Source organism: Kwoniella shivajii, chromosome 1 (assembly GCF_035658355.1).
Source record: "Kwoniella shivajii chromosome 1, complete sequence".
NCBI lineage: Eukaryota > Fungi > Basidiomycota > Tremellomycetes > Tremellales > Cryptococcaceae > Kwoniella > Kwoniella shivajii.
The window spans coordinates 2,317,279-2,340,901 of record NC_085908.1 but is presented as its reverse complement, the minus strand read 5'-3'; the positions used below and the strand labels follow the sequence as shown (position 1 = coordinate 2,340,901).

The following is a 23,623-nucleotide window of genomic DNA, read 5'->3' as shown; positions in this document are numbered from 1 at the left end:
CTTGAGCAAGGCACGACACATCACCGTCGGTCCCAATATATATTTGGCTCTGTGTTTACCTGTTTGATGACGAATAATGCAATGCGGGGCGTGTTGGAGCCCTCAGCTTTACGCGTGAGGAGTCTCCTTTCATTATGGTCAAACAGGAAAACCAGTGATGATCGGATAGCGCGCAAAGGAACATCAGTCCTCGTCAGTCTACCGCAGAAGCCAAGTCTGAATGGACAGTAGTCGATCCTCTCACATTTATTCGCCACTTTGAACGTTTCTTTACTACTCATAAACCTCAAACATCCTAGCTTAACGATTCGCCGCAAACCATTAATCACGTATCTCTCATATCCAGATCAGCATCGCTCTCAACTCACTCAACAATTGCTCATCATGCACTGTCCTTCATCTTCATCGTCATCCGGAAAGCTTTCAGAGCAGGCCCCCGACACATCTGCTTCACCTGAATCAACGAATACGTCGAAATCCCTTTCGGGCACATTGTCCCACTACACGCACTGTGCTTCCAGTTTGTTCTCACGCTCGTATCGGAGGTTCATTGGTAGCACAAATGGCCCAACTGGGTTTTACCCCGATCTTCGAATGACAGAAGAGTTTCGACATGTCAAACACAACTCCACGAGAAATGTGGATTGTCGTCAACATTCGAAGGGAAAAGCCCTCCTGCCAAAGTGTGCTCAACGAGAAATGACAATGACAACTCTCCGATCTGGGTCCTCACAGATCGTCAAATAGCAATCAGGCCCTCAGAAGAATCCGATGGCCATACGCAATGGACGGCCCATCACAGATGGGTGCATTCTACTGCTTCTCCGGCTTCGCTGACACACGAGATTTGGACGCAGTGCCCACGGGCTCAGTTAAGAGCGATCAATATTCCGAAGGCGAAGATACGCTACTCGAGTACATTTTCAGGGGATCAAGAGACTATCGAGAGCATGACTCTGTCTAATGGCGATGATGTAGAAAGCGGGCTACCACTGCATTACATCTCGTCTCTGAACGATGATGGGAGTTTGTCTTTACCTGAGATTCACATACCCGATCGTCTCATCAATAGCAGTATCCTCGGAGATCTTATAGATCGTAAACCTAATGCGAAATCAACTATTGGAGGGGAAGAAACGCAAACACTGGACGTGGTTGAGACATGTCCAGTTGCCAATCAGTGTGGAATCGGGCCCGACGAGCCATACGCCAATTACATTCAAAATCATTGATCCTATCCAGTAGAGGTCGTTTATAATTGACCAATTGGTAGTGAAAGAGTAGCTAGTGAAATCATCAAATTTGCTGATCTACTGTATCGGAATGAGAATGATCCACTTTTTCTATTTTCTCTCTATTTCTGCCTACGATGGTCTCGATGCCATCTGGTAGCTTTATATCCGGCCGAACATGGACCGGTGGACGATGCGCCTCCACCCTTGAGCTCCACTTTTTACGGATCCGACGTGATCAAACAGCTGAGTAAGATTAATGTGTCACTAACGTAAAGTGCTATACTTATCAGCATCGAGGTGAAAGCAAAAATCGAATGCATATATATACATCCGTATGGGGGGGTCCGAAGACACATCAAACCTTTTTCTGTATTATATTCTGCCCATCGTGTTACCATTTCGAAGACTAGCTCATTCCTTGCGTACGATGACGCGAACGATAAAACTGTCAGACGGAAAGTTGATCCCAGCCGTAGGATGGGGTAACGGGACTGGAGGTTTGTTTGGGAACCAAGAAGATTCCATAACCAGTGGTATAGAGGCTTTGAAAGCGGGATCACGTCATATTGATTCAGCTCAAGCTTATCAAACTGAAGAAGCTGCTGCTTCTGCCATTAAACAATCAGGTTTAAAGAGAGAAGATATATGGGTAACTACTAAGAGTGAGCTTAACAGCTTCTTCAACCAGTTTCATGATTTGAAAGGCGGTGATGTATTGCTGACATGAATATCTCGATTTCCCATTAGTCTCTAAGACTGGTAAGTACAGTCTGTCTTGCGATAAATGTTATCCGTTACCAGTGGTTACCAGTATTTCTAACGTACAATCAGATCTCGTACCTACTGCCGATGTGATTCGTCCCATCGTGCTGGAACGGATTGAAAAGCTCGGCTCAAAACCCAACCTTCTATTGATTCACTTCCCCACCGTCCCAGCACCTGGGAAAATTGGAGCGTTCTGGACGGTCCTCGAAGATCTTGTGTATGATGGTACACTTGAGGGAGTCAGTTTAGGTGTTAGCAATTTCCGACCCCAGGATTTGGAAGATGTCATCAAAGTTGCTAGGATCAAGCCTGTCGTCAATCGTGAGTTCGTGAGTTCTCGTATACGATGGTATGAAGAACAACACAAGTCCCAGCATCTAGATATAATAATTGATTATCTTTCGCTTACATCATGCCTTTCGTTATAGAACTTGAATATCATCCATATGTTTTGTCACATCTTCAACCTGTCCTTGAGCTTGGTGAAAAGCACGGAATCGTCACTGAGTCCTATGGTCTTTTGACCCCACTTCTTCGTCATCCAACAGGCGGTCCAATCAAACCTATTTTGGAAAGAGTCGCCGCTCGTTTATCTAAAGAAACAGGAAAAGACATTGATGTCGCCACTGCTCTTCTGTTATGGTGTCTCCAGAAAAACGTAGTAGCCGTCACTTCATCCAAGAATCCTGTCAATCTACGTAAACAGGTGGAAGCGGAAAGCTTGCCTCCTTTGATGGACGAAGAAGTCAAAGAGATCGATGAAGCAGGAAAGAAAGTTCATTTCAGGCATTACACCGTAAGATCATCCATGAAATTGCTTCACCCAATTATCCGATTATATCGGGAGAAGGAGAAGAATATAATACGGTAATCTAGCTGACATCACCTTGGCTTTTGTCTAGATGCATATGACCAAAGATTTTTCCAATCCTGATCTTCCCGAAGACCTGTGAATACAGTACTAAAAGAATGTATCATCTCTTTGGTTTTAACCAGTCAGCAGAATGCTACGTCATGTATATGACGAATCGCATGTGCATGTTTTTTCTAATGATCACTGTCGTGGATCGCGATTACGCAAATTGAAGTATCACTCTTCTCTTGACTATCTATGGAATGGTGATATCTTACGACCTCCTTTAGTGGATTTCGAACGACCAATATGAATGGAAATTCGAGAATCAGGAGATGAAGGAGTCGACGCGTTTCAAGTGTCATTGCGATCCAACATTGACCCTCCCGGTAGACCTTGATTTGTGTGTTATATCCTTTCGTCTCCTTTCCTTTGAGGACTATACTCTATCTACGTCAGACATTGACGCCGAGCTGTAACGAAAGTTGTGTCACGCAAGGTATTAAAAGCCCTTTCTCGACATATATTTCTCTCAATTCGGCTTACCCTGTCACCTTCAGCCAAACGTACCAAACCGACAATCAATTCTAATACCAATCATATAACTTATTAAAGCTCCTGTATTGCATCATGACCAACGACGACATGTCGAACACACCGGCATTTCGTGTCGAAGACAGCTCCGGATTGACACATACTGCTACCAGCGAGCTTGATCATGGCACCAGCAAAGACGTAGACACTACTGCCAACGATGGCATGACCGATCCTGAAATGCTTGGGACCAAGACCGACAACCCCTGCACAAGCAAAGACACTACTAATACTGGTTGGAGTGGATGGGTTAGATCAGTGAGAAAGAAAAGTCAAGACTTCCGCGACGCGAGAGCTAGAGGAGAGTCTGCCAGACGCTTGAGCCGAGAATTAAAGTCGAGAGAGAGCACGCAAAATTGGGATGCCTATATTCCGCCCAGCGGACCAACAAGAAATTCTTTCAACGGACATACTGAATATTAGTAGCGAGATACTTCTGATAATACGCTCGGAAGAGCTGTAGAAAGGTTTAGATTCGGACGGGCAGGTCCATTCCTAAGTAATGTTATAGCTCATGTACCTCTCAGAGTTGAAAGGCAATACGATAGCAAGTGGACGTTTCAACTTCATCAGGGTAGTTCGGCGTGAAATCAACCAGTCTGACGGATCTGTCGTCGGACGCGCCCTATATAGTTTGGAATTGTTGAATGGACGGTTGGCCCTGATTGATGAGTTTATCCAAAACGATTTCCTATGATGAAGTCCAACAACTGTGCAAGATAAAGAGATAAATCGTATCCGCTTACTCTGGGGTGAAGTTGGCTTCCTATATTCATTAAGGTGAATTGCCACAGCTAAGGCTGTACTTCACGATATTGCCACTTTCTCAGAATTCTAATCTTGTTGATGTTTGTGAGTCCGCTTTCAACCAAGAAGGATACGAAGTGCAGTGAATGAATGGGCCTAATTATAGTAGATAGGTGTTGTTAGGTATGTAACATGCTGGACAGAGCTGCTCTTTTCAGTTCGTGTCCCCTCACCGGGAATTAATTATAGTCATCAAATCCTTTCATATCACTTCCTTTGCCATTTTGATGGACCACCGAGAGTCAGCCTATGTCGAGCGTTCGTATCCACTAAGTCACAAGCCATAAGAAGCCCTCTTCTGGGATGCAGTCTTAAACATATTGCCTTATCACTTTCATTTCCAATCCAGTCAATAATAATCTGCACACCAATTCCATAAATCGGTTTCTTTGATTGTCAACATCGATGGCAGCGTCTGACAGGAAGGGATATCGGTAATACACAGCGCGGACCATAATTCAGAATAGAGGGAGAAACGACTTTCTTCAGCTGGAAATGGAGGCAGATTGGTTCATCTATAGTATTCTAAGAATGAAGTATGTGTAGAATAGTGCGCAAGTGCGGCTAAGCCGATAAAGCTATTGCACACATAAGCATCTTTTGCATTAAAACTAATGCTTGCGTCCTTTGTCACATGGATTTACCACTTTGGGTAATTCATGCGAGGCGGATACTCCCGCTTCTTATGAGGTCTGCAGTGAGATCAAATGATTTTAGAGGGGAAACAGGAGTAGAGTATCGATCGTTACCTCTCGGGTCCTCATTCGCAATATTTGGGATTGGAATGATGGATTGTAAGCTGATGGATACCATTCGACCAAAAGTAGTGTAAAATAAAGTGTGAATAAAAAATTGGACAAAGCAAGTGTGGAGTCAGTGAGTGAATGAGTCAATCTGTAAAGTAGATGATTGGAAGCAAAGAGAACAGAAGAGAAGAGGCGCACATATACCTCATTCCTATCATCCACACAGTAGAACCAGATCGGATTCACTTATTCCGAATCACCGACAACGTTATATCGTATTCATGTGTGGGGACAACTTTGTAGAATATAGAAAATCAGATTTCAGAACCACACCATCAAATCCAATACCAAAGCTCAAAAATTTGTCACTCCACTTCGAAAAACGTTCGGTCAGTCGTTTTTCACAAGGTAGAGGAAAATAAAGCAAATCTTCCTTTCTCACATTCACCTCTTTCACTATCACGACCATAAATCTGTCAAAGAAAAACAACTTGTTGTTCTAGTCTGATACAAGGTAAATCAAGCGCTCTTGTCAAGAGCAGTAAACCTTCAACGTCATGCAACAACAGCAATACCTGACATCGACTACTCCCCTTCAAACGCCATTAGGCAGCCCCCACTTCGCTCATCATGATCCTTGGGCTCACGCCGTTATCTGTTGTGATCAAGATCATGGTGCATCAAGCTCTCACTCATTGAATCAAAATCAATTCACATCTAATCAACAGTACTTTCCGCAAAATCCCCGAGCTTTAGACCCTTCAACGAGTAATCAGTTTCTCGACCGATCGCGATCTCAACAACCTCAGCAAACAGTAGGTACTGGAAAATGTAATGAATGTTCTGCAGAATGTCCTCTTGAGGCGTATTGCTGTGGTGGCGATTACTGCTGTGATGGGTCTCACGGATGTGATCATTTTTCAGAAGAATGTTGTGCAGATCCCAAATGTGATGAAACGGATTTCGATCAAGCATGTCATGAAGAACATCCATTTCATCCTCAAGGTCATTGCGGTGATCAAGATATGAAAAATTTGGAAGAATGGGCGGATAGTAAAGAAGGTTGTCATGCCATACAACAACTGGTAAGCCATTCTTTTCCTCTTTTTTCTTCTTCTTGGAGATAAAGATTCTTCGACTAATAAGAGCTTATAGCTGGAATGTTGTAATCAACCTGATTGTGATATACCTGTTTGTCCAACTGACAATGCATCGATTCATCCACCACCGGTCGATCCTTTAGCAGCGATCTTTGGATCAATGGCTGCTCAACCTGTTATCGCTACTCCTATGACGGATACGACACCGACGTCGACTGTCGAGGCAATGTCTCATACGTGTCATTGGGGTAATTGTCATTTGATCTTCAAGTCCATGCCTGATTTGCTAGCGCATGTTGCAGCTGACCATCTGAGTGCATGGGGATCTGGACCAATGCCTGGATCAAAGTTGACTGAAACAACTCATCAAGCCACAGTCCCACCGCCTCAACAATCTTCGGCAGTTCCAACTCCGACTTTCATGTCGACCCCCACTTTTCAAACCCAGACAATGCCCAGTAACAACAATACCGTCAGTAATGATGCAAACTTGAATTTCAATTCGGCATTCACTACACCTCAACAAAACGAAACGGATCAATTGTTATCCTGTCTTTGGGATGATTGTTTCCCAATGACAGATCTTCCTTCTTCGATCTCTCAGACTTTCCCTCAGAATGACAACTCTCATATGCACACTCATCATATTCCACATAATCATCAACCTCACGAACATATGAACGCAAATGGAGAACCTTTCAGTCCAAATACAATGCTTCGACATGTTCTTGAAGAGCATTTAGGTGTACCGGGTGAAATCATAGGTTGGCCAGCTGAAACTCAACCCGATATTCAGCAAGGAGGTGGTCAAGAGAAATTCCATCATCACCATCATGTTGATCCGCATCATTTGGCCCATCATCATGATCATCATCACGATCATGCCGTGACTGGTCTTGGTGGTAATAGTAGCAATGGTGGTGGTGGACACCATCATCATCATTCACATCCATTTCCTACACCACCTTCGACCGTTAACACACACGCATCAACTTCTCCACCGCCTGCCATCAATTTCGCCGGTATCGGGAATGGTAAAGGATTAATTTGCCTTTGGCCAGGATGTCCACTTAGTCATGACCACATTTTCCCCGATTCGGCTTCGTTGATGGATCATCTATCAGAGGTACATATTCCGAAAGGAAAAGATTCATATACATGTCATTGGGATGGCTGCGGTGAAGGTCAAGGAAGAATATTCAAATCACGTCAAAAAGTTTTGAGACATCTACAATCTCATACTGGACATAAACCATTTGTTTGTGGTGTTTGTGATCAAGCTTTTTCTGAAGCGGCTCCTTTATCTGCTCATATGAGAAGACATGCTCAACAGAGTGAGTAGAATCAAAAGCGTGTATCTGTTATGAGTATAGCTGATATGTTTATTTGTCTTTTCTTTGCGGCTTTAAACAGAACCTTTCAAATGCGAACATCCGGGTTGTGGTAAAACTTTTGCCGTGTCTTCTTCACTTACTATCCATATGGTCAGTGACGCAACAGATCCCAAACCCAAAGTGCACCCAAGACTGACAATACCTGTGTGTCGTAATTAGCGAACTCATAATGGTGAAAAACCATATATCTGCCCTCACTGCGGAAGAGGATTTGTCGAAGCTTCCAATCTCACCAAACATGTGAGTACTCTCGGAGTTCTTTTTATACAACTAATGCTGATCATTTCGCTTATCCAGATCCGAACTCGTAAGTTCGCCAAACTGGTCTCTTATATGGGAACCCGAGAATCATCGGATGTGGAACCTTTGTTTATGCTTACAACTCCTTCTTTTGCAGACACTGGTGAAAGACCATTCGCATGTGCACATCCTGGATGCGGTAAGAAATTCTCTAGACCTGATCAATTGAAACGACACATGATTGTACATGAAAAAGCCTCCAATGGGCTGGGACACGCAAGAAGACGATCTAATGTGATCTCCAAGTCGAGTGACAGTTCAAGTACAAGTCCTATCCGCGAGATGATCTTGGCTCAGGGATAGCTCTGGGTACATGTCTGCTGGATCAGTAGATGTGACCAATTTTAGGACTGTCCTTTATGGGTTGCAAGAGATGAACCATGACATGACACGACACACAGACGAAATTGTATGTCGAGGAATCACAGTTTGGTTATATGTTTAGGACAAGGACAGCAGATAACAGATGTACATAGCTAGTGACATGTCAAATACCAAATGTCAAAGAATACGTATCAGGATTATTCCAGTAATGTGCAGCTACAATTGCTCCGTGGAAGGACGGATACTTTTCGCTCTCAAGTAATCGTATACAATAGGCAGTACTGACAAATCATCTCGCATTGCGCTATTCCTTGATAACGTAGCTTATCACAAATCCGCCGCCATCCTAGCTTCTTTGATTCTGAGTAATCTTAACAATTCTTCTGCTCTATCTCTTTGAAGAGCATTTGTAGAAGCTACTTTTTCCAAATACTGAGAAGCTAGAGCCCAATCACCACCGGCATTTATATCTTTGTCTTCCACCACATTTCCATCTACGTTCATATTCATATGTTGATCTTGTTGATCTTGATGAGAATGAAGATGAGGATGTGAATTGAGATTAGTGGGAGAAGGAGGTGAAAGTAAATCACGTAATTCCCATTCTGAAATGAATAGATAACTCTGCGCTAAATCCATTACTGATAAATTTGATTTTTCTCCCAAGGCTAATATTTTGCGATGAAATGATACAGCTTCTTTAGGTTGATTTAGACTTGAATGTAAAGAAGCTAATTTCAATAATATCGTTGGGGTTTGTATACGATCTGCACCCAGTAACGCTCTCGTGTGAGCTAAGATAGCGTCTGGTAATCTACATTTGCAAATCAATGGTCAACCATTTATCCACCACAGTGCGATCCAATGTTTTCCTTCGATGATACAGTCGAAAAAACTCACCTTTTCAAGTTCTCATATACGGTTGCTAGGGCAGTCCACATCCTACAATCATATGGCCTAGAAACAATTATCAGTTGAAGCGTTCTTTCATCAAAATATTAGCAACTCACCTCAACGAAGTAGCTTGATTATAATATTCGATGGCGTACATTGGCATATCGAGCAACTCATATGCTTGGCCTAGACCATACCATGCTCGATAGTCCTTAGCGTTCACATCTGGACACGGGCAACTGAGTTAGCAGCTGAATATTGGGCGCAAAATCGGGTGATATAGCTCAGTGATGAAATGTTGAACATACCTATCGCTTTCCTATACGCTTCGATGGCAGCATGTGAATTCTTCAACTCGACAAATTCATGTCCCATTAGTGTCCATGCCGGAAGGTATTCTCTATTGAGCATTAACGATCGCTTGAAATATGTGATAGCTTTTGTGTGATCTGCTCTTGAGGAATAGTAATTACCTAACATTGACAGTAAGTCATCAGCTTCACTGGCAACAATAGACTGCGGTCAGCTGGTCACTTACCTATCAAACAGCAAACTTCCGCTCTATTCCTATCTATCTCAGCATACTCATGTGCCAGTTTACCAAGTTTGGCTTGTTTGTTCATGACATATAACATGTTCGAATAGATATCAACTTCTTCCATTCTGAATGGATCGGATCTCTGAACTTGATCAAATTCCCTTTCGGCCGTTTCGAAATCTATGATACGTGAATATGATCAGCTTGTTTGCATCTCTACAGGATCGGAGAATGTGTGGTCAGCTAACCTCTCATATGATAATACACCATCGCCCTTTGTGCTTTCAAGTGAATACTTTCAGGGAATACTTCAAGCAATTCTTTGATCATACTCATGACTAATTCCGTTGCAGTATGTAGATCGAGCATACAACTTATTGCGAAGAAGGTTAACATTGGTGACGATGGTAATTCTTCTTTCATCGATATGAACTAGACAGCCAAAGATGAGATGAGCCAATCCTTACATGATTTAGTTCATAAGATTTGCTAAAAACGCAATATATAGTAAACTCACCATATCAGCCGAGTAAACTAATTGAGCCATCTGACTCCATGCGCTCCAGTTATACGGTTTCTGCCTCACACTATCCATCAAACACTTGACTGCTGGAGGTCTCCTATCTAATCTCATATAACATAATCCTCTGAGATACAATAGATAGGGATCTTTCTCATCTTTCAGTTCAGATAGCAGAGGTGATAAAGCAGGATATAAAGCCAATCTCTCTTCTTTCGTATCTAAAAAGTGAGGTAACGACTCTTGCGCTTTCCTATCGGCTGACTGTACTCATCCACACGAAGTATCAGTAACGTATACTCCCATTTTACAATGATTCGAAAAGACTTACCAGATATATCGAATAATATTTCAAGAATTTACTTCTGCTACCTTTCGTATCTTTTAACACCCAAGCCACTCTATCATACTCCTTTAGGTCGAAATAACCTCTGGCAAGTTGGAATTCATCTTCTTCCAGTATATCATATTCTTCCTCCAATTCGATTCCATGCATAGTCCTACCTCTTGAAGGTCCAGCTTCGGCGTTGAATGAACCTGGACCTGGGGAAGGTAGGAAGTCACCTATGGAAGGTCTGGGATGCGAAGGCGGTGATTGTGGTGCTAAAATATGCGATTGAGGTGGTGGCGAGAAAGGGAGATGAGGCGCCTGTCTATATTCCTTAGGTAAAGCAGATAGAAGCTCAGATGCCCTACACAGATCATACTTCATGTAAGCTTGGCTGAAATCACACTTGATGAAACATTACAACTTACCATTTCGCAGATACCATCAATCCTCTATCTCTCAATTCTCGTATTGACCTACGAAGATCATGAGCCATCTGTATCTTCGCATCCGGCGACATTGTTGAACTAGGCATGTTGACTGATGATTGACCTGCCAGTGAACCCGAATTGAACCGGTGAAAGTGTAGATGGACAGATACCTCCAAACCACAAGTTGAAAGGACGAGACTGACTTCTTTGAACGCGCAGTTAAAGAACAACAACAAATCTCCCAGATGCCACCTTGCCGGTGATTCGGCGATATCCGCCACTCTCACTCAACCCGGTATCCCCCTTCGTCATTGCCACTGCATATTTGACTCAACAATTCAATAGGTTTATCTCTCTTCATCAATGCATCTGTCGCCATCTTCCTAATCACTCGTCGTACTTGCATACGTCCCTAGCAGATATTCCGCTATCAGGTGAAGTAGTCACTGGAGAATAATCTCCCAATCAGTAAACTATTTTCCCTCTTATTGTGAAGATATAAACCGTGAAAAAGTCTTTCTTACACTTGTTGTTTTTGTTCTTCTCCCTCTACTCCTGCACTTTCATCATGGCTTCTTCAGGTACCAAGCGACCCTATCATCCCGACGACTCCCATCCATCTGGACGAAGCGATCGGAATCGAGATTCAGATCGAGAGCGGGATCGACATGATGATAGACGTTCGAAACCCCGAGACTGGAGAGACGCCTTTCTGGATGAAGATGAACCTAAAAGAAGGCGAAGTAGATCTAGAGAAAGGGAAAGAGAAAGAGAAAAAGATCATAACAGAAGAAGAGATGAACATCAACATCGTGATCGAAGGTACAGTAGAGAATACGATGATAGAGATAAAAGAAGAGGAGGTGGTTTAGATTATAGAGAAAAGGATTACCGTGAACGTGAGCCCGTAAAGGGAGATTATCATAAACGTCATAGTGACCGAAATGATCATAGTAGTCGAATTGATTCCAAAAAATCTAAATCACACGATGGTGATAGGGAGGAAGGCGAGTACGTCTCAACCAAAACCTTAATCGGGTTCTATCTTGGAAAAAGCTTTTCAGATACTGATGTATATGTTATATTCCTCTGAAATAGGCTTGAACCATCTCCTCCTAAACCACCCGTCACTCTTCCTGTAGCTTCATCTTCTCGACCATCTGTTCCAATCAGTCTCAGTCCAGCGAAAGGACCTTCGCGACCACCTCCAGCCGGACCCAAGTCAAGCTTCGCACCTCTTTCGATTCCTTCTCAACCGCGAGGTTCAACTCCTTCTCGACCGCCTCCACCGTCTAATAGATTCTTCGAAGGTGAATCCTCCTCCTCCTCTCGACGAGCTGAAGTGGAAGATGTGAAACCTCAAGCAGAGGAAGAACCAATCAGTATTCTCGAAGAAGAGGTTGATACCGAGAAAATTCTGGAAGAAAGAAGGAAAAAAAGAGAAGAGATCATGGCTAAATTTCGTGCCAACGGTGGCAAAGCTCCTGTTCTCACCACGCCCAAACTCGCTCAAGGAGAATTACCAGGTCCTGGAACAGGTGCAGAAAGTGTTACCAGTGCTGGAACGAGAACGGGATATCAGACTGGGCTGTCAGCGACTGGTGCTACTCCTTTGCTAAAGCAACTAGGAACTCAGTCTATTACTGGCTTACTACCTAATACATCCGCGCCTACTCCCATCGGACACTCACCATCGCTCGCTTCCACACCATTGGGTCACGATTTTGACCTTACCAAAAATGCTGATACCGTTGGAGAAGCTGAACTTCCTGCTGAAACTCGAGGGGAAGGTGTTGGAGCGGATATGATGATATCTGCAGCAGATTATGACCCAACGAATGACACAATGGCAGATCAAGAGAAGCGAAGAAAAGATATGGAAGCAATGCAAATCAAACCATCAGATGTCGCATCCGGAGTAGGAGAACCCACAACCATAGAAGTGAAAGAAGAAGAAGATGAATACGAAGAAGTTGAAATTGAGGAGGAAGAAGAAGATGATGAATTTGATATGTTCGCTGCGTTTGGTGATGAACCTAAAGAAAAGAAGAAACGTAAGGTTACCATACGTAGACTGAAAAATGGTACACAACAAAACGGTTCTAAACCGGAATATATCAAGAAACCAGCTAGTACAATAGCAGCTGAAGTGGTAGATAATATGGATGATACCGAAGGTTATTATAGGATCACCCCAGGAGAAATAATGGATGATGGAAGGTATCAAGTCACTATAAGTTTGGGGAAAGGAATGTTCTCAGGCGTAGTGAAGGCAAAAGTGTTGAAGGCTGTCAACCAAGAAAGGAGACAAGATGTAGTTGGAAAAGAAGTGGCTATTAAAGTCATAAGGAGTCAAGAAAGCATGTAAGTGTAGTGGTCAATTTAGAGAGACCACAATTGAGTAGGATGCTGATGATACGAGTTTTATATAGGTATGTTTCAGGACGAAAAGAAGCTCAAATACTTAAAAAGCTTAATGAAGCTGATCCAGAAGACAAGAAGCATATTGTGAGAATGGAAAGGACGTTTGAACACAAAGGCCATCTTTGTATTGTCACTGAATCTCTTAGGTGAGCTGCTTCTGGACTCTAAACCGGATAAAGAAAGCTGATATCGACTATAGTATGAATCTTCGAGATGTCATCAAGCGATTTGGCAAGGACGTCGGTCTCAACATGCGTGCTGTCCGAGCATATGCTCATCAACTGTTTCTCGCTCTGAGCTTGATGAAAAAGTGTGGAGTTGTCCATGCTGATGTCAAGCCTGACAACGTTTTGGTGAGTCGTACCGTAGCTAGCAAGCAGGATGTACTGACTGAAGCTTAACTCCAATCACTCAGGTGTCCGAAAACAAGGCTACTTTGAAAGTCTGTGATCTTGGTTCAGCCGCGGAGATCACTGAGGGTGAAATTACACCTTATCTCGTATCGAGATTTTATCGGGCACCCGAAATCAGTAAGCTGAATGAATTCAGATGCATATTGGGGCAGAGCTGATTTGACATTATCGTATAGTCTTGGGTTTACCGTATGACACGGCGATTGACATGTGGTCTATCGGGTGTACTTTATACGAGCTCTACACCGGCAAGATTCTCTTCCCTGGTAGATCGAACAACCATATGTTGTTACTCCAGATGGAATTGAAGGGCAAACTTAATCATAGGATGATCAAGAAAGCTACGTTCATGAATCAACATTTCGATGAATCGTTGAATTTCGTTTCGATTGAAACAGATAAAATCACGGGTCAGGTAAGCTGGTCAATCTCGGGCTGCTGAAGAGCGAGATCGTTAGCTAACAATGAGATTCTATAGGGTGTTGCTAAAACCTTGATGATCTCAAAAGCGTCAAAGGACCTTCGAGCGAGATTATTGCCTCCTCATTCGGTCCAACTGAAAATGAAAGACGAAGAACTGAAACAACTCTTAAATCTCGTTGATCTACTGGAGAAATGTCTTCATCTTGATCCAGCAAGGAGAATAACACCAAGAGATGCTTTGGTTCATCCTTTCTTGACTGGGCCATAGAGTTGTATCCTTTAGCAGTAATGATGCAGTACAATCAAAGTAGGAGATGCATGTAGAGCAGTGTCGCTTTTCACATATCCAGCGCCACATTCATTTGTATTAGATGAATCACCGAATAACTCCGAAGCCGTCCTTTCACTCCTAAGTCCCGGTTGTATGGGTTTGCGTTTGTTGCTATTTCAATCAAAGAGCTTGTAGTTAGCATATTCGACGCTACTATACCACAAACATCCTCTCACTCTTCCATCCTTCTGTAAGTATCCCAAAACAACGACAACTCCGGAAAGATCCACTGGAGTACTGATCAGACCTGAATACATATTAGAAAAAAATCTCAAAAAGAAGTATTATTGAAGATGTTCGGTCTTAGAGCTTGGCCCACTCCCGTATGTATCTTCGGCCGATTCTGTTGTTTCGATGTTAGATGTACTTGTGAGGGGAGCGTCGTCGGATAAGGATTAGAGGGTAAAACCTCAACTTTCAACGGCTCAGATGATATCAGTGTAGAATGAAGAGATAGGTTGATCTGGAGGTTCAGGGGCTGTAGGAGTTGGAATTTCGTCCTCAAAAGGTCCAAGAAGCGGAAAGACGATGGGCAAAAGAGATAAAAAGGGAATAGATATATATCACTGGAAAAAGACAAAACGTTCTGTCCGCTAATTCTCATCTTTGTTTGACCTTGATGCTTGGTATCTCATAGATCGCTAAACCCCTTTGGCCATTTATGATCGCTGGAGTAGTCGTTATTGGCGGTGTATGGAAATTGCAAGATATTGCAGTTTCATGTGAGTATTCTATCTCACTCTTTTATCATCTTCTCGACTTCTCACTAGTGAAGATCTTTCATGTTACCAACCAATGACAGCTTCAATACATGTCATCGCTGCTTTTCGCCTGTTTATGGCATGAAACACGAACGAACTTGACCCGCTGATAATGCTGGATGTGTATAGCTCCCGACGCCCTCAAAGACCCCAAGAACCCATTCGGTAAGCCACCAACTCTCGTTTTTTCGCAGATCCAGTCTGTTATACCAGTTTCAAATATCATTCCACATGGACGTTTCCTATGATATGTTGCTGATGTCGAATTTTGCCTTTCTGTAGCCGCTTCTAAAGCCAAGGCAGCCGCTCATTAGATTTCATAACATAAATAATGATGATGCAGTGAATTGTGAATTGAACTGGCTTGGATCAACGTTGATCCAGTATTTGCTTTAAGAGTAAACATTGACTAAAACCGAAAGAAACTAATCCAACGGAATATCAGCAGATAGAGACGCTAAAGGATCTTCAATCACTGGTTTGAGATCGATTGCGTTGACTATTTCGAGAGAAGCTGTACTGATCTCAACAATATATCTCAGGAACGTGATTGTCTTTGGAACACTCCAACATCTTGATCGCAAGCACGGAGATTATCTGCATAATGTGACCATACGACATGATATGAACAAAGTTACGACCAGCTATCAATTTGGGGTGTTTGATTCTATTCAAAAATTCCTTTGTTTACCCTACCCACAATTGCTATGTCGAGATAAAGCGAAAGAAGAAGCAATCATGCTTTCAACTCATGGCGGGGATGGAAAATCGTGTCTCGTATTCTTATTTCCTTCACGATGACGCAGAGAAGTTTAAGGAATTACGAATGTGAGGGATGTAGAATGTTCACGATCCTTTCAAGTCATCCCTTTATGTGAAATCGAAAACCTCATCTATATGAGCAGGACCTGAACGCAAATCAGTGAACCTTGTACAGTGTATAGAAGTCAGTCCAGATGTTCAACCAGAGCATCAGGACAAGTCGTTCTCACACGGTCGCGGCAATCAAGTTTATGTTGTTTTTTCCATTCCAGAATTGCACAAACAGACCATGTAGAGGGAGCATTGACAGACTCATTAATGACTTTAGCTTTTAGTTCCGGAGGATTGTTCAACCGGTCATGATGATGAGATACAGTAGAAGCTTGACTGCCTCCTCGTTACTCAGGGTTGAACCAAAGGTTTGGCCAAATCGTAATGAAGAACCAACTGACCATAATCCATTGCAGGATAAGAAAGGTGAAGAAGGATTTCATCGTAACTCATATATTTTAAGTACGAAAATCCTACTAGATTATACGAGTCAGGTAGATAAACACAGTCCGAGACATTCCTTTTCTCGTTGACAAGCTGGGAGATGGAACTGGTCCACAAGCCTATGTACTGTGCATAAGTTAGTTATCAACGAAGTTTTTGAATTTAACACTAAAATCAGCTTTGCCACACGAACAGTTGTAACCTTTGTTTTGTGTTATTCGCCACCAAACCGACCCAAAAAAAGTGTCGAATTCGAATCCTTTGAAATTCACAAATGATTACGGTCGGAACCCAACAAAAAGAATAGTCCTTTCTTTCTTTCTTTCATTCTTTCACCCAATTTAGTCAAGCGTACTTTCCGTGATCAGGTGAGTCCCTTTCGGTTCATCCCATTCCAGCTCAAAGATACTGACTTGTCAAACCTGATTTGACCTGTTAGGAGTGCACAAGATGACTCGTAGGTCCAACATTCTGGAGTTTCATTGAAACTTCCCAGTCATTGAATAGAAGGGCTAGCTGACTAAGCTGTGAATCTTAGGAGGTGATCAGAGAGAACGAGACAGAGCCAAGAAGCTAAAAGAGGAGTATGTGCAAAACATTACATCGGTATAGTTTTCTTTCAGCGAAATTGCTAATGTATTCCTCTTTGTACGCTGTACTTAGAGCTGCAAAAGGGAAGAAATTGACTGGTAGTCCACAACAAAGAAGAGAAGCGTGAGTTTTATTTACGAATACCAATCATTCTTCTGCGACGGACGATTCCCCATCCATCCTGGCTGCGAAACGAGAAAGTACATAGCTAATGTATGTCTTTTCGTGTGTGATACGTAGTGATGCAGCAGCCGTTCAAGAAAAGTAAGTAACAGCGGTTCCTTATTTTTACGCATGATATTCCATCATTGCTCTTTGACAGTACCCATTGGACGTTGAAGTGACTTTGAAAGCTGATAAAGCTCATGTAATTTTAATCCTTCTCGATTATCAGGCAAGCTGTGAGTTTTCGTATTCCATGTTCAATCTACATCCTACTTTCCGGTTTGACTTTGATAACAAGATAAAGGGAGCTAACCATGTTATCCTACTTAATTCGTCATTCTCAACTTGTATTATCACATATTCAAATATCGACTAAATCCTCCCTGCCCCTTCCGTCTCTTTCGATTCTACCTCCACTCGTGTCAATCTCCTCCGCCAATTCTTTCTGCTTTCTGCTTCTCACGATCCTACATCAAATCGTCCGGTGATCAATGTATCAGGCAAAAGCAAAAGCTAGAGCAGAAGCAGAAGCTCGAGGTGAATTATCGTTATTCGACAAGAAAATAGAACAAAGAAAAACCAACGCTACGCAAAAGAAGTAGTAGGGGATTATCCTCCCTAATCCTTGGATTCGAGCTCATAGAGGAACGGAGGAAAGAGGGATAAACGAGAGAGCATTTGCATAGACATAACATAATCTGTTGTAAGGGGCTTTTGATTTGAAATGTTATGATATCATATAGATTCCCTGCGCCCGATGAATTACGCTTGCTTCCCCAACGTCAATGCAATGCATTATGCCTTATACAGAACTATGTCATACGAACTAATCTCAAAATGCAAAAAAGAAACAGTGGCAATGACGATGTGATGGAAAAAAAAGATGATTGTTTGGTTTGTATGCTTGTATGTTTATGCTTTTCTAAATCCTCCAGTAACATCAACTCTACATTCTAATAGCCTCTCTCCCAACTTTCGATCCTGATCCAATACTGCCACCAAGAATGTACATACCTCATTGTTCGGATGTGCCAGCACTGTTGAGAAAGTCGATTAAAATCTTGAAAGCCTTATGAACTTCCTCCCAAGGCTGCGATTTCCCCTCTGACTTGACTCTCAGATTCGATTTTCTTAACTTGGGTTCTTTCTAGGACTTCACCACCTGCAAGTCTAGCTTTGAGATCTTCAATCGCTTTGAGCTGTTCGTCATAAAGTAAACAACAAATTCAGTATATCCCCTTGTTTAGCTCGACCCGGCTTGCCTGGCTTGTAGCTCACCTTCTTTGTAAGATTTCTTATCTTCTTAGAATTGGCATCATCTTTATCTTCTTCCGGTTCTTTAATTTCGATTTGAGCTACTTCTTCAGTAACCTTTTCGATTTTCTCATCTTCGTTTTTCCCTCTCTTTCTTGTTCTTTTCTTCTTGTCTTCTTGAGCAGGTTCTTTGGGTGCTGATCCAGGTGGTGGTGCACCTGGTATATACCTTCCAGGTGGTTTGCCACCTCTGAACATTGGTGTAGGCGAAGAAGTTCCTGAAGAAGGTGCATCATCGTCCCTTCTTGAATAGACATCCGATGCCAGAGTTCCTCTGGCTCCAGGTGGTCTATATGCTCCTGCAGGTTTTGAGTCTCCTATTTGCATCAACGCAACGCTATCAGCTTATTCGTCATACATGATACCACACATGACAGGAACCCCCAACTCACCTCCATTACTTATTTCCCCCTTCTTGCCGTACTTGGCAACACTTTCATTGGCCTCGGGAGCCTTTGGAATGACAGATGGGAAAGGGTCAATGTTTTTGACAAGACGAGGTGCGAAAGAAGCCTGGTAAAGCTCTTCTACAGGATGGATGTGTAATAGCTGCCCGCCACACCACCAGATTCTCACACCATTGTCAACTCTCAGGCGAGGGGATAAGGTGGCAGTCAAGATAAATTGTCCACAAGGAGAAAACTCGCAGTGAGACGAGTTCGATGCTCTGCAGAAGACGCGGGAGCAACGTTAGCACAGTGATTTCAGAGTATCTCGATATGAAGTAGCAGCTTTTGGAGCAGTCAATACTTACTTAAACTCGGCTACCTTGTTCCTTGTACTAACGTCCCAAATATCAACTCCGCCGGCTAAATTACCAAATCCAGCAGATAACAATAATCTGCCTTGAGGTTGGTATAGTAGGAAATTTCGGTGTTGAGAACCGAATGAATGGATAGGTTTAGCTTTCATGTCGAAAAGCTGTGTTCTAGCAGGCATGTCTATGGAAACTGTCAGCTGAGGAGCGAAGATACGGACGGCATATCGGTTGATTGCGTTAGAGTCGGGGTGTACTTACAACCATAGCAGACGACGAATTCTCTTGAATTAGGTGACCAAGTAAAATCATATATAGGACCTTCTTTATCTAAATCCACCAAACCATCGAAAGAACCATCTAAACTGACTAGATAAAGGTTGGTTTCCCCATAATATGATTTCCCAGTTGCGTCAACATCTGATTGAGCGAGGAACAGTGCCTAAACAATACAATTTGGATCAGTATATGACCACCTCATTGATGGTCGAACGTTCAGAATGGGATGGGGGATGTTAGATTCGCTGAACTTACCTGAGTTCCGGCATTATTCCACTTAACATTCAGTTTGTCAGCCTTGTAGAAAGCTTTTCTAGCATTTGTATTTGGTAGATCTTTAGTTTCAGTCTTGATTTCACTGTCATCTCCATTTGATGCTGAGGTGGAAGATTTCCCCACTAAACTCGAAAGGGGATATAATGAAACTGAGGCGGGTGCACCTTTTTTCTCTCCGATCCAGATTGCTAATGCTGGTTCTTGATGAGCACGTATAGGTTTTGAAGAAGTGACACCGTCTGATAAACTACTTGGAGAAGATACGAATATACCTCTGACACCTTCTACTTTGACTCGAGAGATTGGGCGGGTGGACAATGGTGGTGAGAATATCGCAATATCAGAGCCACCAGGTCGGATTAGATGTGATTCAGTAGATGTAATTACAGGTTCCCTTAACAATAACATCAGCTATTCGATCATGCAATGCCTTGGTTGACAGGCAATCGACAGCTGAAAGCGAGTAGAAGCTCAAGAGAACCCAGCTCACCATCCATCCATACTTTTAGAATACCATGCACCGACCTCTAGTCCGGACTTGACATCCCATGCTTTGACATTCTTGTGCATCTCTCCATTATCTTGCTTGACCGGACGTTCATAAGTGAACAAGTTCGTCGACAACGGCGAAAAGCTGAGTGCTATCACATTAGGCTGTGTGATTTCCAATGGGGACGAAGTGGAAGTCGATGACGAGGGGAGGACGTGAACACTATGACCCAAGTTGAATGTTGATTAGGATCTGAAGCTGAGTGTATCATAAAGCTGAAACTTAACGAGCTGAGACTCACCTTGAAGCTTCGGCATATGCGAACCATTCACCATCAGAAGAATGGGTATAACATCTTACTGCAGCTGAGTCACTGTGAATGGCCGAGTCAAGGTTTAGCTAATTCGACTCTCGGTGCAGTAGCTAAAAGGAAGGTTTCTCACGCAGGTATCCTACTTGAGACTTCCCATGAAGGTCCATCAGCTATGCCAGCTGTTTTTTGAGCCCGGACTAAACGAACAAGCAAGGTTAGCTGATCCTCCAACGTGTACATTGTCAGCTAATGAGCTTGTCTACTCACAGGCATATTGAGTCGCCATGCTTTATGTAAGCGTTTTCCTGTTTCGGCTTGAGCTAGGTCGATTGACGTCGAAAGCTGAGCTGAGAGGTGAACCAGAAATGAATAGGTTCAGTACGCGAAGATGCAGCTAATAGCGAATGGAAAAAGAAAGAAGTAAATTAAGTTGTTCAGAAAGTTAGTACCATATGGCAATACTCCACTCGAGCGGAATCAAATCACAACACAAAGAACGAGAAACAAAGTGTTCTGACGTGGAATTGTTCTGCCAACATCCTGGAGAGATGATAACGACATATTACGTATTCAACCTAGCAGTCGGCGATCACCGCCGGTTCATCCGGGATTTTTTCAAGATGGGAGGTTTCTGTGTTCGAGGGCTTTTTAGAAGAAGTTTGGGATGGAAATTCAAGCTCTGTGATATGTCAGTCATTGTATTTTGAACGAGTCTTGAACAGTCATCAAATGATACATATATAGCCAAGTCTATCACCCGACCCACTACGTCGCTCAAGACTCTGTATCTTCCACTAGATTGACGAGTTTGAAGAAAAAAACAGTATCAAAAGAGAATACTCTTTAATTAGAGGAATAGCTCAACAAAGAAACTCCACAGCCCAAAAATAAAAACACATCCTTTCTACTCTCGCCAAGCCCTGCTTTTCGAAGAGATACATCAAGACAAAATGCATCAAACTGGAAATTCAATCAAGCTACTCACAGGTGAACATATTCCTCTCTACTGTTCTCTCATCAATGAAGCTTTCGTCATAACGAGGTGTAGAGCTGATATATGAGCTATGGAAAAACAGGTAACTCACACCCTAGATTAGCAGAACAAGTTGCAGCTCGGTACGTCTCCTTGACAACTGTCCTCTCACCGCATTTCATGGAGGGAGAAACGTACTGACTGATGGATACTCTCCCTCTTTGACCATGATCGCCTATCTCTTCGCATGCACTTATCGAATACTGTACTTTGTGATTCCCTTCCACACGACCTCTTACGTTAACATCGACAATTCACCTACTTGATCCTATTCGTACCTAATCAATACAACAAACAGACTGGGTATCCCTTTAACACCAGTCCACGTTTCAAAATTCTTGTCACTAGAAACATCTGTTCAGATTCATTCTTCAGTTAGAGACGAAGATGTTTTCATTCTCCAATCACCTTCTCCCCCTGATATCAATGATCACTTAATGGAATTGTTAATCATGATTTCTGGTGAGTTGCCTGGAAATGTACTTTTGGATCAACAAAGTCAGAAATGGAGAATACTAGATACATGAGGAAGCTTAGGCTTAGACATGAGATGAGATGGTATCGTGAAAAAGGACGATCGCTGATAAATCCTTAACCATTCAGCTTGTAAAACAGCTTCTGCGAAACGAATTACAGCTGTTATCCCTTGTTATCCTTATGCGAGACAAGATAAGAAAGATAAATCAAGAGCTCCAATCACTGCCAAGTAAGTTTATACCTTCATCCCATCCATTTGAAATGGAAATTAGGGAATCATTGTAGTCGTACTAGGCTAATTTTGTTTGCGCTCTTCTCCCTTGTTCCTCATTCTATTCTTAACCGGTAATCCTTTATCACTATTTCGCTTTTACGCTCAGACTCGTCGCAAACTTGCTTGCAGTGGCAGGAGCAGATCATGTGATAACAATGGATCTACACGCTTCGCAAATTCAAGGTTTCTTCAATATTCCAGTCGATAATCTATTCTCAGAACCGAGCATGGTACAATATATCAAGCAGGAAGTCGACGGGTGGAGAAACGCGATTATCGTCAGTCCAGATGCTGGAGGTGCTAAGAGGTGAGTTAAGAGTTTTTTTTTCTTTGTTCTGGAAAATGAAAGGGGCAAATAGACTTGGAAACAAACGCTGATCAGAAATTCAATTATGATATGTTGTATTGTACAGAGCAACAGGTTTAGCCGATACTCTGAATCTTGATTTCGCATTAATCAATCGAAAACGACGTAGAGATATGGCTGCGTCAATAACTTTACCTACTGTACCACCCACCCCCACAGGATCAGATTCAGGTTCATCACCTGGAGATGACGATGATCCGTATTTCGTTGAAAAGATGGAATTGCTTGTAGGAGACGTTAAGGGGAAAGTAGCGATCTTGATTGATGATATGATTGATTCTGGTCATACCATAAGATTGGCAGCGGGTGTTTTGAGAGAAAACGGTGCTCAAGAAGTTTACGCTTTGATCAGTCATGGTAAGTTGTTTCTCTCCTTCAAATACAGTACGGAAGGTGAACTAGTCTAACCCGTTTATCATTTTTATAGGTCTCTTGTCAGATACAACAATGGAGAATTTGAGAGACCTTCCAGTTAAAAAATTGATAGTGACAAATTCGATAGATCAAACAGATCGAATTACAGCTACTCAAGATAAAATTGATATTATAGATATCGCACCCGTTATCGCTGAAAGTATAAGAAGAACTCATAACGGGTAAGCTCAAATAAAATTTTTCCAATAGTGGATTGAACCTGTATTTAGTTTTAGCTGATTCTGACCGTCTTTGCATTTCTATATAAATAGTGAATCTATCTCAGCTTTATTCAGACCCAATGAATTGCACTTCTAGAGAGAAATTTACCCTCGAACGGATCGAACAGATTGATGGTCATAGATGTACTGTATGTGGAAGAAGGATTAATGAAGCTGGGGTGTCGACATTGCTTGAATATCAAGGGTTGATCTG

The 23,623-nt window shown here is 42.5% G+C and overlaps 7 protein-coding genes across 7 annotated transcripts; 5 read left to right on the top strand and 2 right to left on the bottom strand.

Moving 5' to 3' along the window:
• Positions 1-1,662: 1,662 nt before the first annotated feature.
• IL334_000874 (uncharacterized protein) lies at positions 1,663-2,953 on the top strand (the record flags this gene model as incomplete). Its single annotated transcript, XM_062932636.1, has 5 exons — positions 1,663-1,897; positions 1,983-1,994; positions 2,067-2,321; positions 2,429-2,796; positions 2,903-2,953. 5 exons carry the CDS (start codon positions 1,663-1,665, stop codon positions 2,951-2,953), a joined length of 921 nt encoding a protein of 306 aa, XP_062788687.1.
• Positions 2,954-5,557: 2,604 nt separating this feature from the next.
• IL334_000873 (uncharacterized protein) lies at positions 5,558-8,097 on the top strand (the record flags this gene model as incomplete). Its single annotated transcript, XM_062932635.1, has 5 exons — positions 5,558-6,085; positions 6,156-7,434; positions 7,514-7,584; positions 7,654-7,734; positions 7,792-8,097. 5 exons carry the CDS (start codon positions 5,558-5,560, stop codon positions 8,095-8,097), a joined length of 2,265 nt encoding a protein of 754 aa, XP_062788686.1.
• Positions 8,098-8,445: 348 nt separating this feature from the next.
• On the bottom strand, positions 8,446-10,933 carry IL334_000872 (uncharacterized protein; the record flags this gene model as incomplete). Its single annotated transcript, XM_062932634.1, has 9 exons — positions 8,446-8,932; positions 9,019-9,075; positions 9,129-9,237; positions 9,321-9,485; positions 9,551-9,730; positions 9,799-9,982; positions 10,068-10,334; positions 10,402-10,762; positions 10,827-10,933. The coding sequence occupies 9 exons, from the start codon at positions 10,931-10,933 to the stop codon at positions 8,446-8,448; spliced, it is 1,917 nt and encodes a 638-aa protein (XP_062788685.1).
• A 464-nt stretch (positions 10,934-11,397) lies between these two features.
• On the top strand, positions 11,398-14,357 carry IL334_000871 (uncharacterized protein; the record flags this gene model as incomplete). The annotated part of the gene is made up of 7 exons (XM_062932633.1): positions 11,398-11,840; positions 11,928-13,193; positions 13,262-13,399; positions 13,453-13,606; positions 13,669-13,783; positions 13,843-14,081; positions 14,145-14,357. The coding sequence occupies 7 exons, from the start codon at positions 11,398-11,400 to the stop codon at positions 14,355-14,357; spliced, it is 2,568 nt and encodes an 855-aa protein (XP_062788684.1).
• Positions 14,358-16,888: 2,531 nt separating this feature from the next.
• Positions 16,889-17,796, top strand: IL334_000870 (uncharacterized protein; the record flags this gene model as incomplete). Its single annotated transcript, XM_062932632.1, has 6 exons — positions 16,889-16,895; positions 16,977-17,022; positions 17,102-17,152; positions 17,270-17,293; positions 17,424-17,430; positions 17,695-17,796. The coding sequence occupies 6 exons, from the start codon at positions 16,889-16,891 to the stop codon at positions 17,794-17,796; spliced, it is 237 nt and encodes a 78-aa protein (XP_062788683.1).
• Positions 17,797-18,264: 468 nt separating this feature from the next.
• On the bottom strand, positions 18,265-20,909 carry IL334_000869 (uncharacterized protein; the record flags this gene model as incomplete). The annotated part of the gene is made up of 10 exons (XM_062932631.1): positions 18,265-18,393; positions 18,473-18,825; positions 18,901-19,175; positions 19,263-19,449; positions 19,527-19,707; positions 19,800-20,214; positions 20,311-20,532; positions 20,612-20,683; positions 20,754-20,820; positions 20,891-20,909. 10 exons carry the CDS (start codon positions 20,907-20,909, stop codon positions 18,265-18,267), a joined length of 1,920 nt encoding a protein of 639 aa, XP_062788682.1.
• A 664-nt stretch (positions 20,910-21,573) lies between these two features.
• IL334_000868 (uncharacterized protein) lies at positions 21,574-23,506 on the top strand (the record flags this gene model as incomplete). Its single annotated transcript, XM_062932630.1, has 8 exons — positions 21,574-21,610; positions 21,700-21,739; positions 21,955-22,118; positions 22,260-22,362; positions 22,514-22,714; positions 22,821-23,131; positions 23,202-23,370; positions 23,461-23,506. The coding sequence occupies 8 exons, from the start codon at positions 21,574-21,576 to the stop codon at positions 23,504-23,506; spliced, it is 1,071 nt and encodes a 356-aa protein (XP_062788681.1).
• Positions 23,507-23,623: the final 117 nt, after the last annotated feature.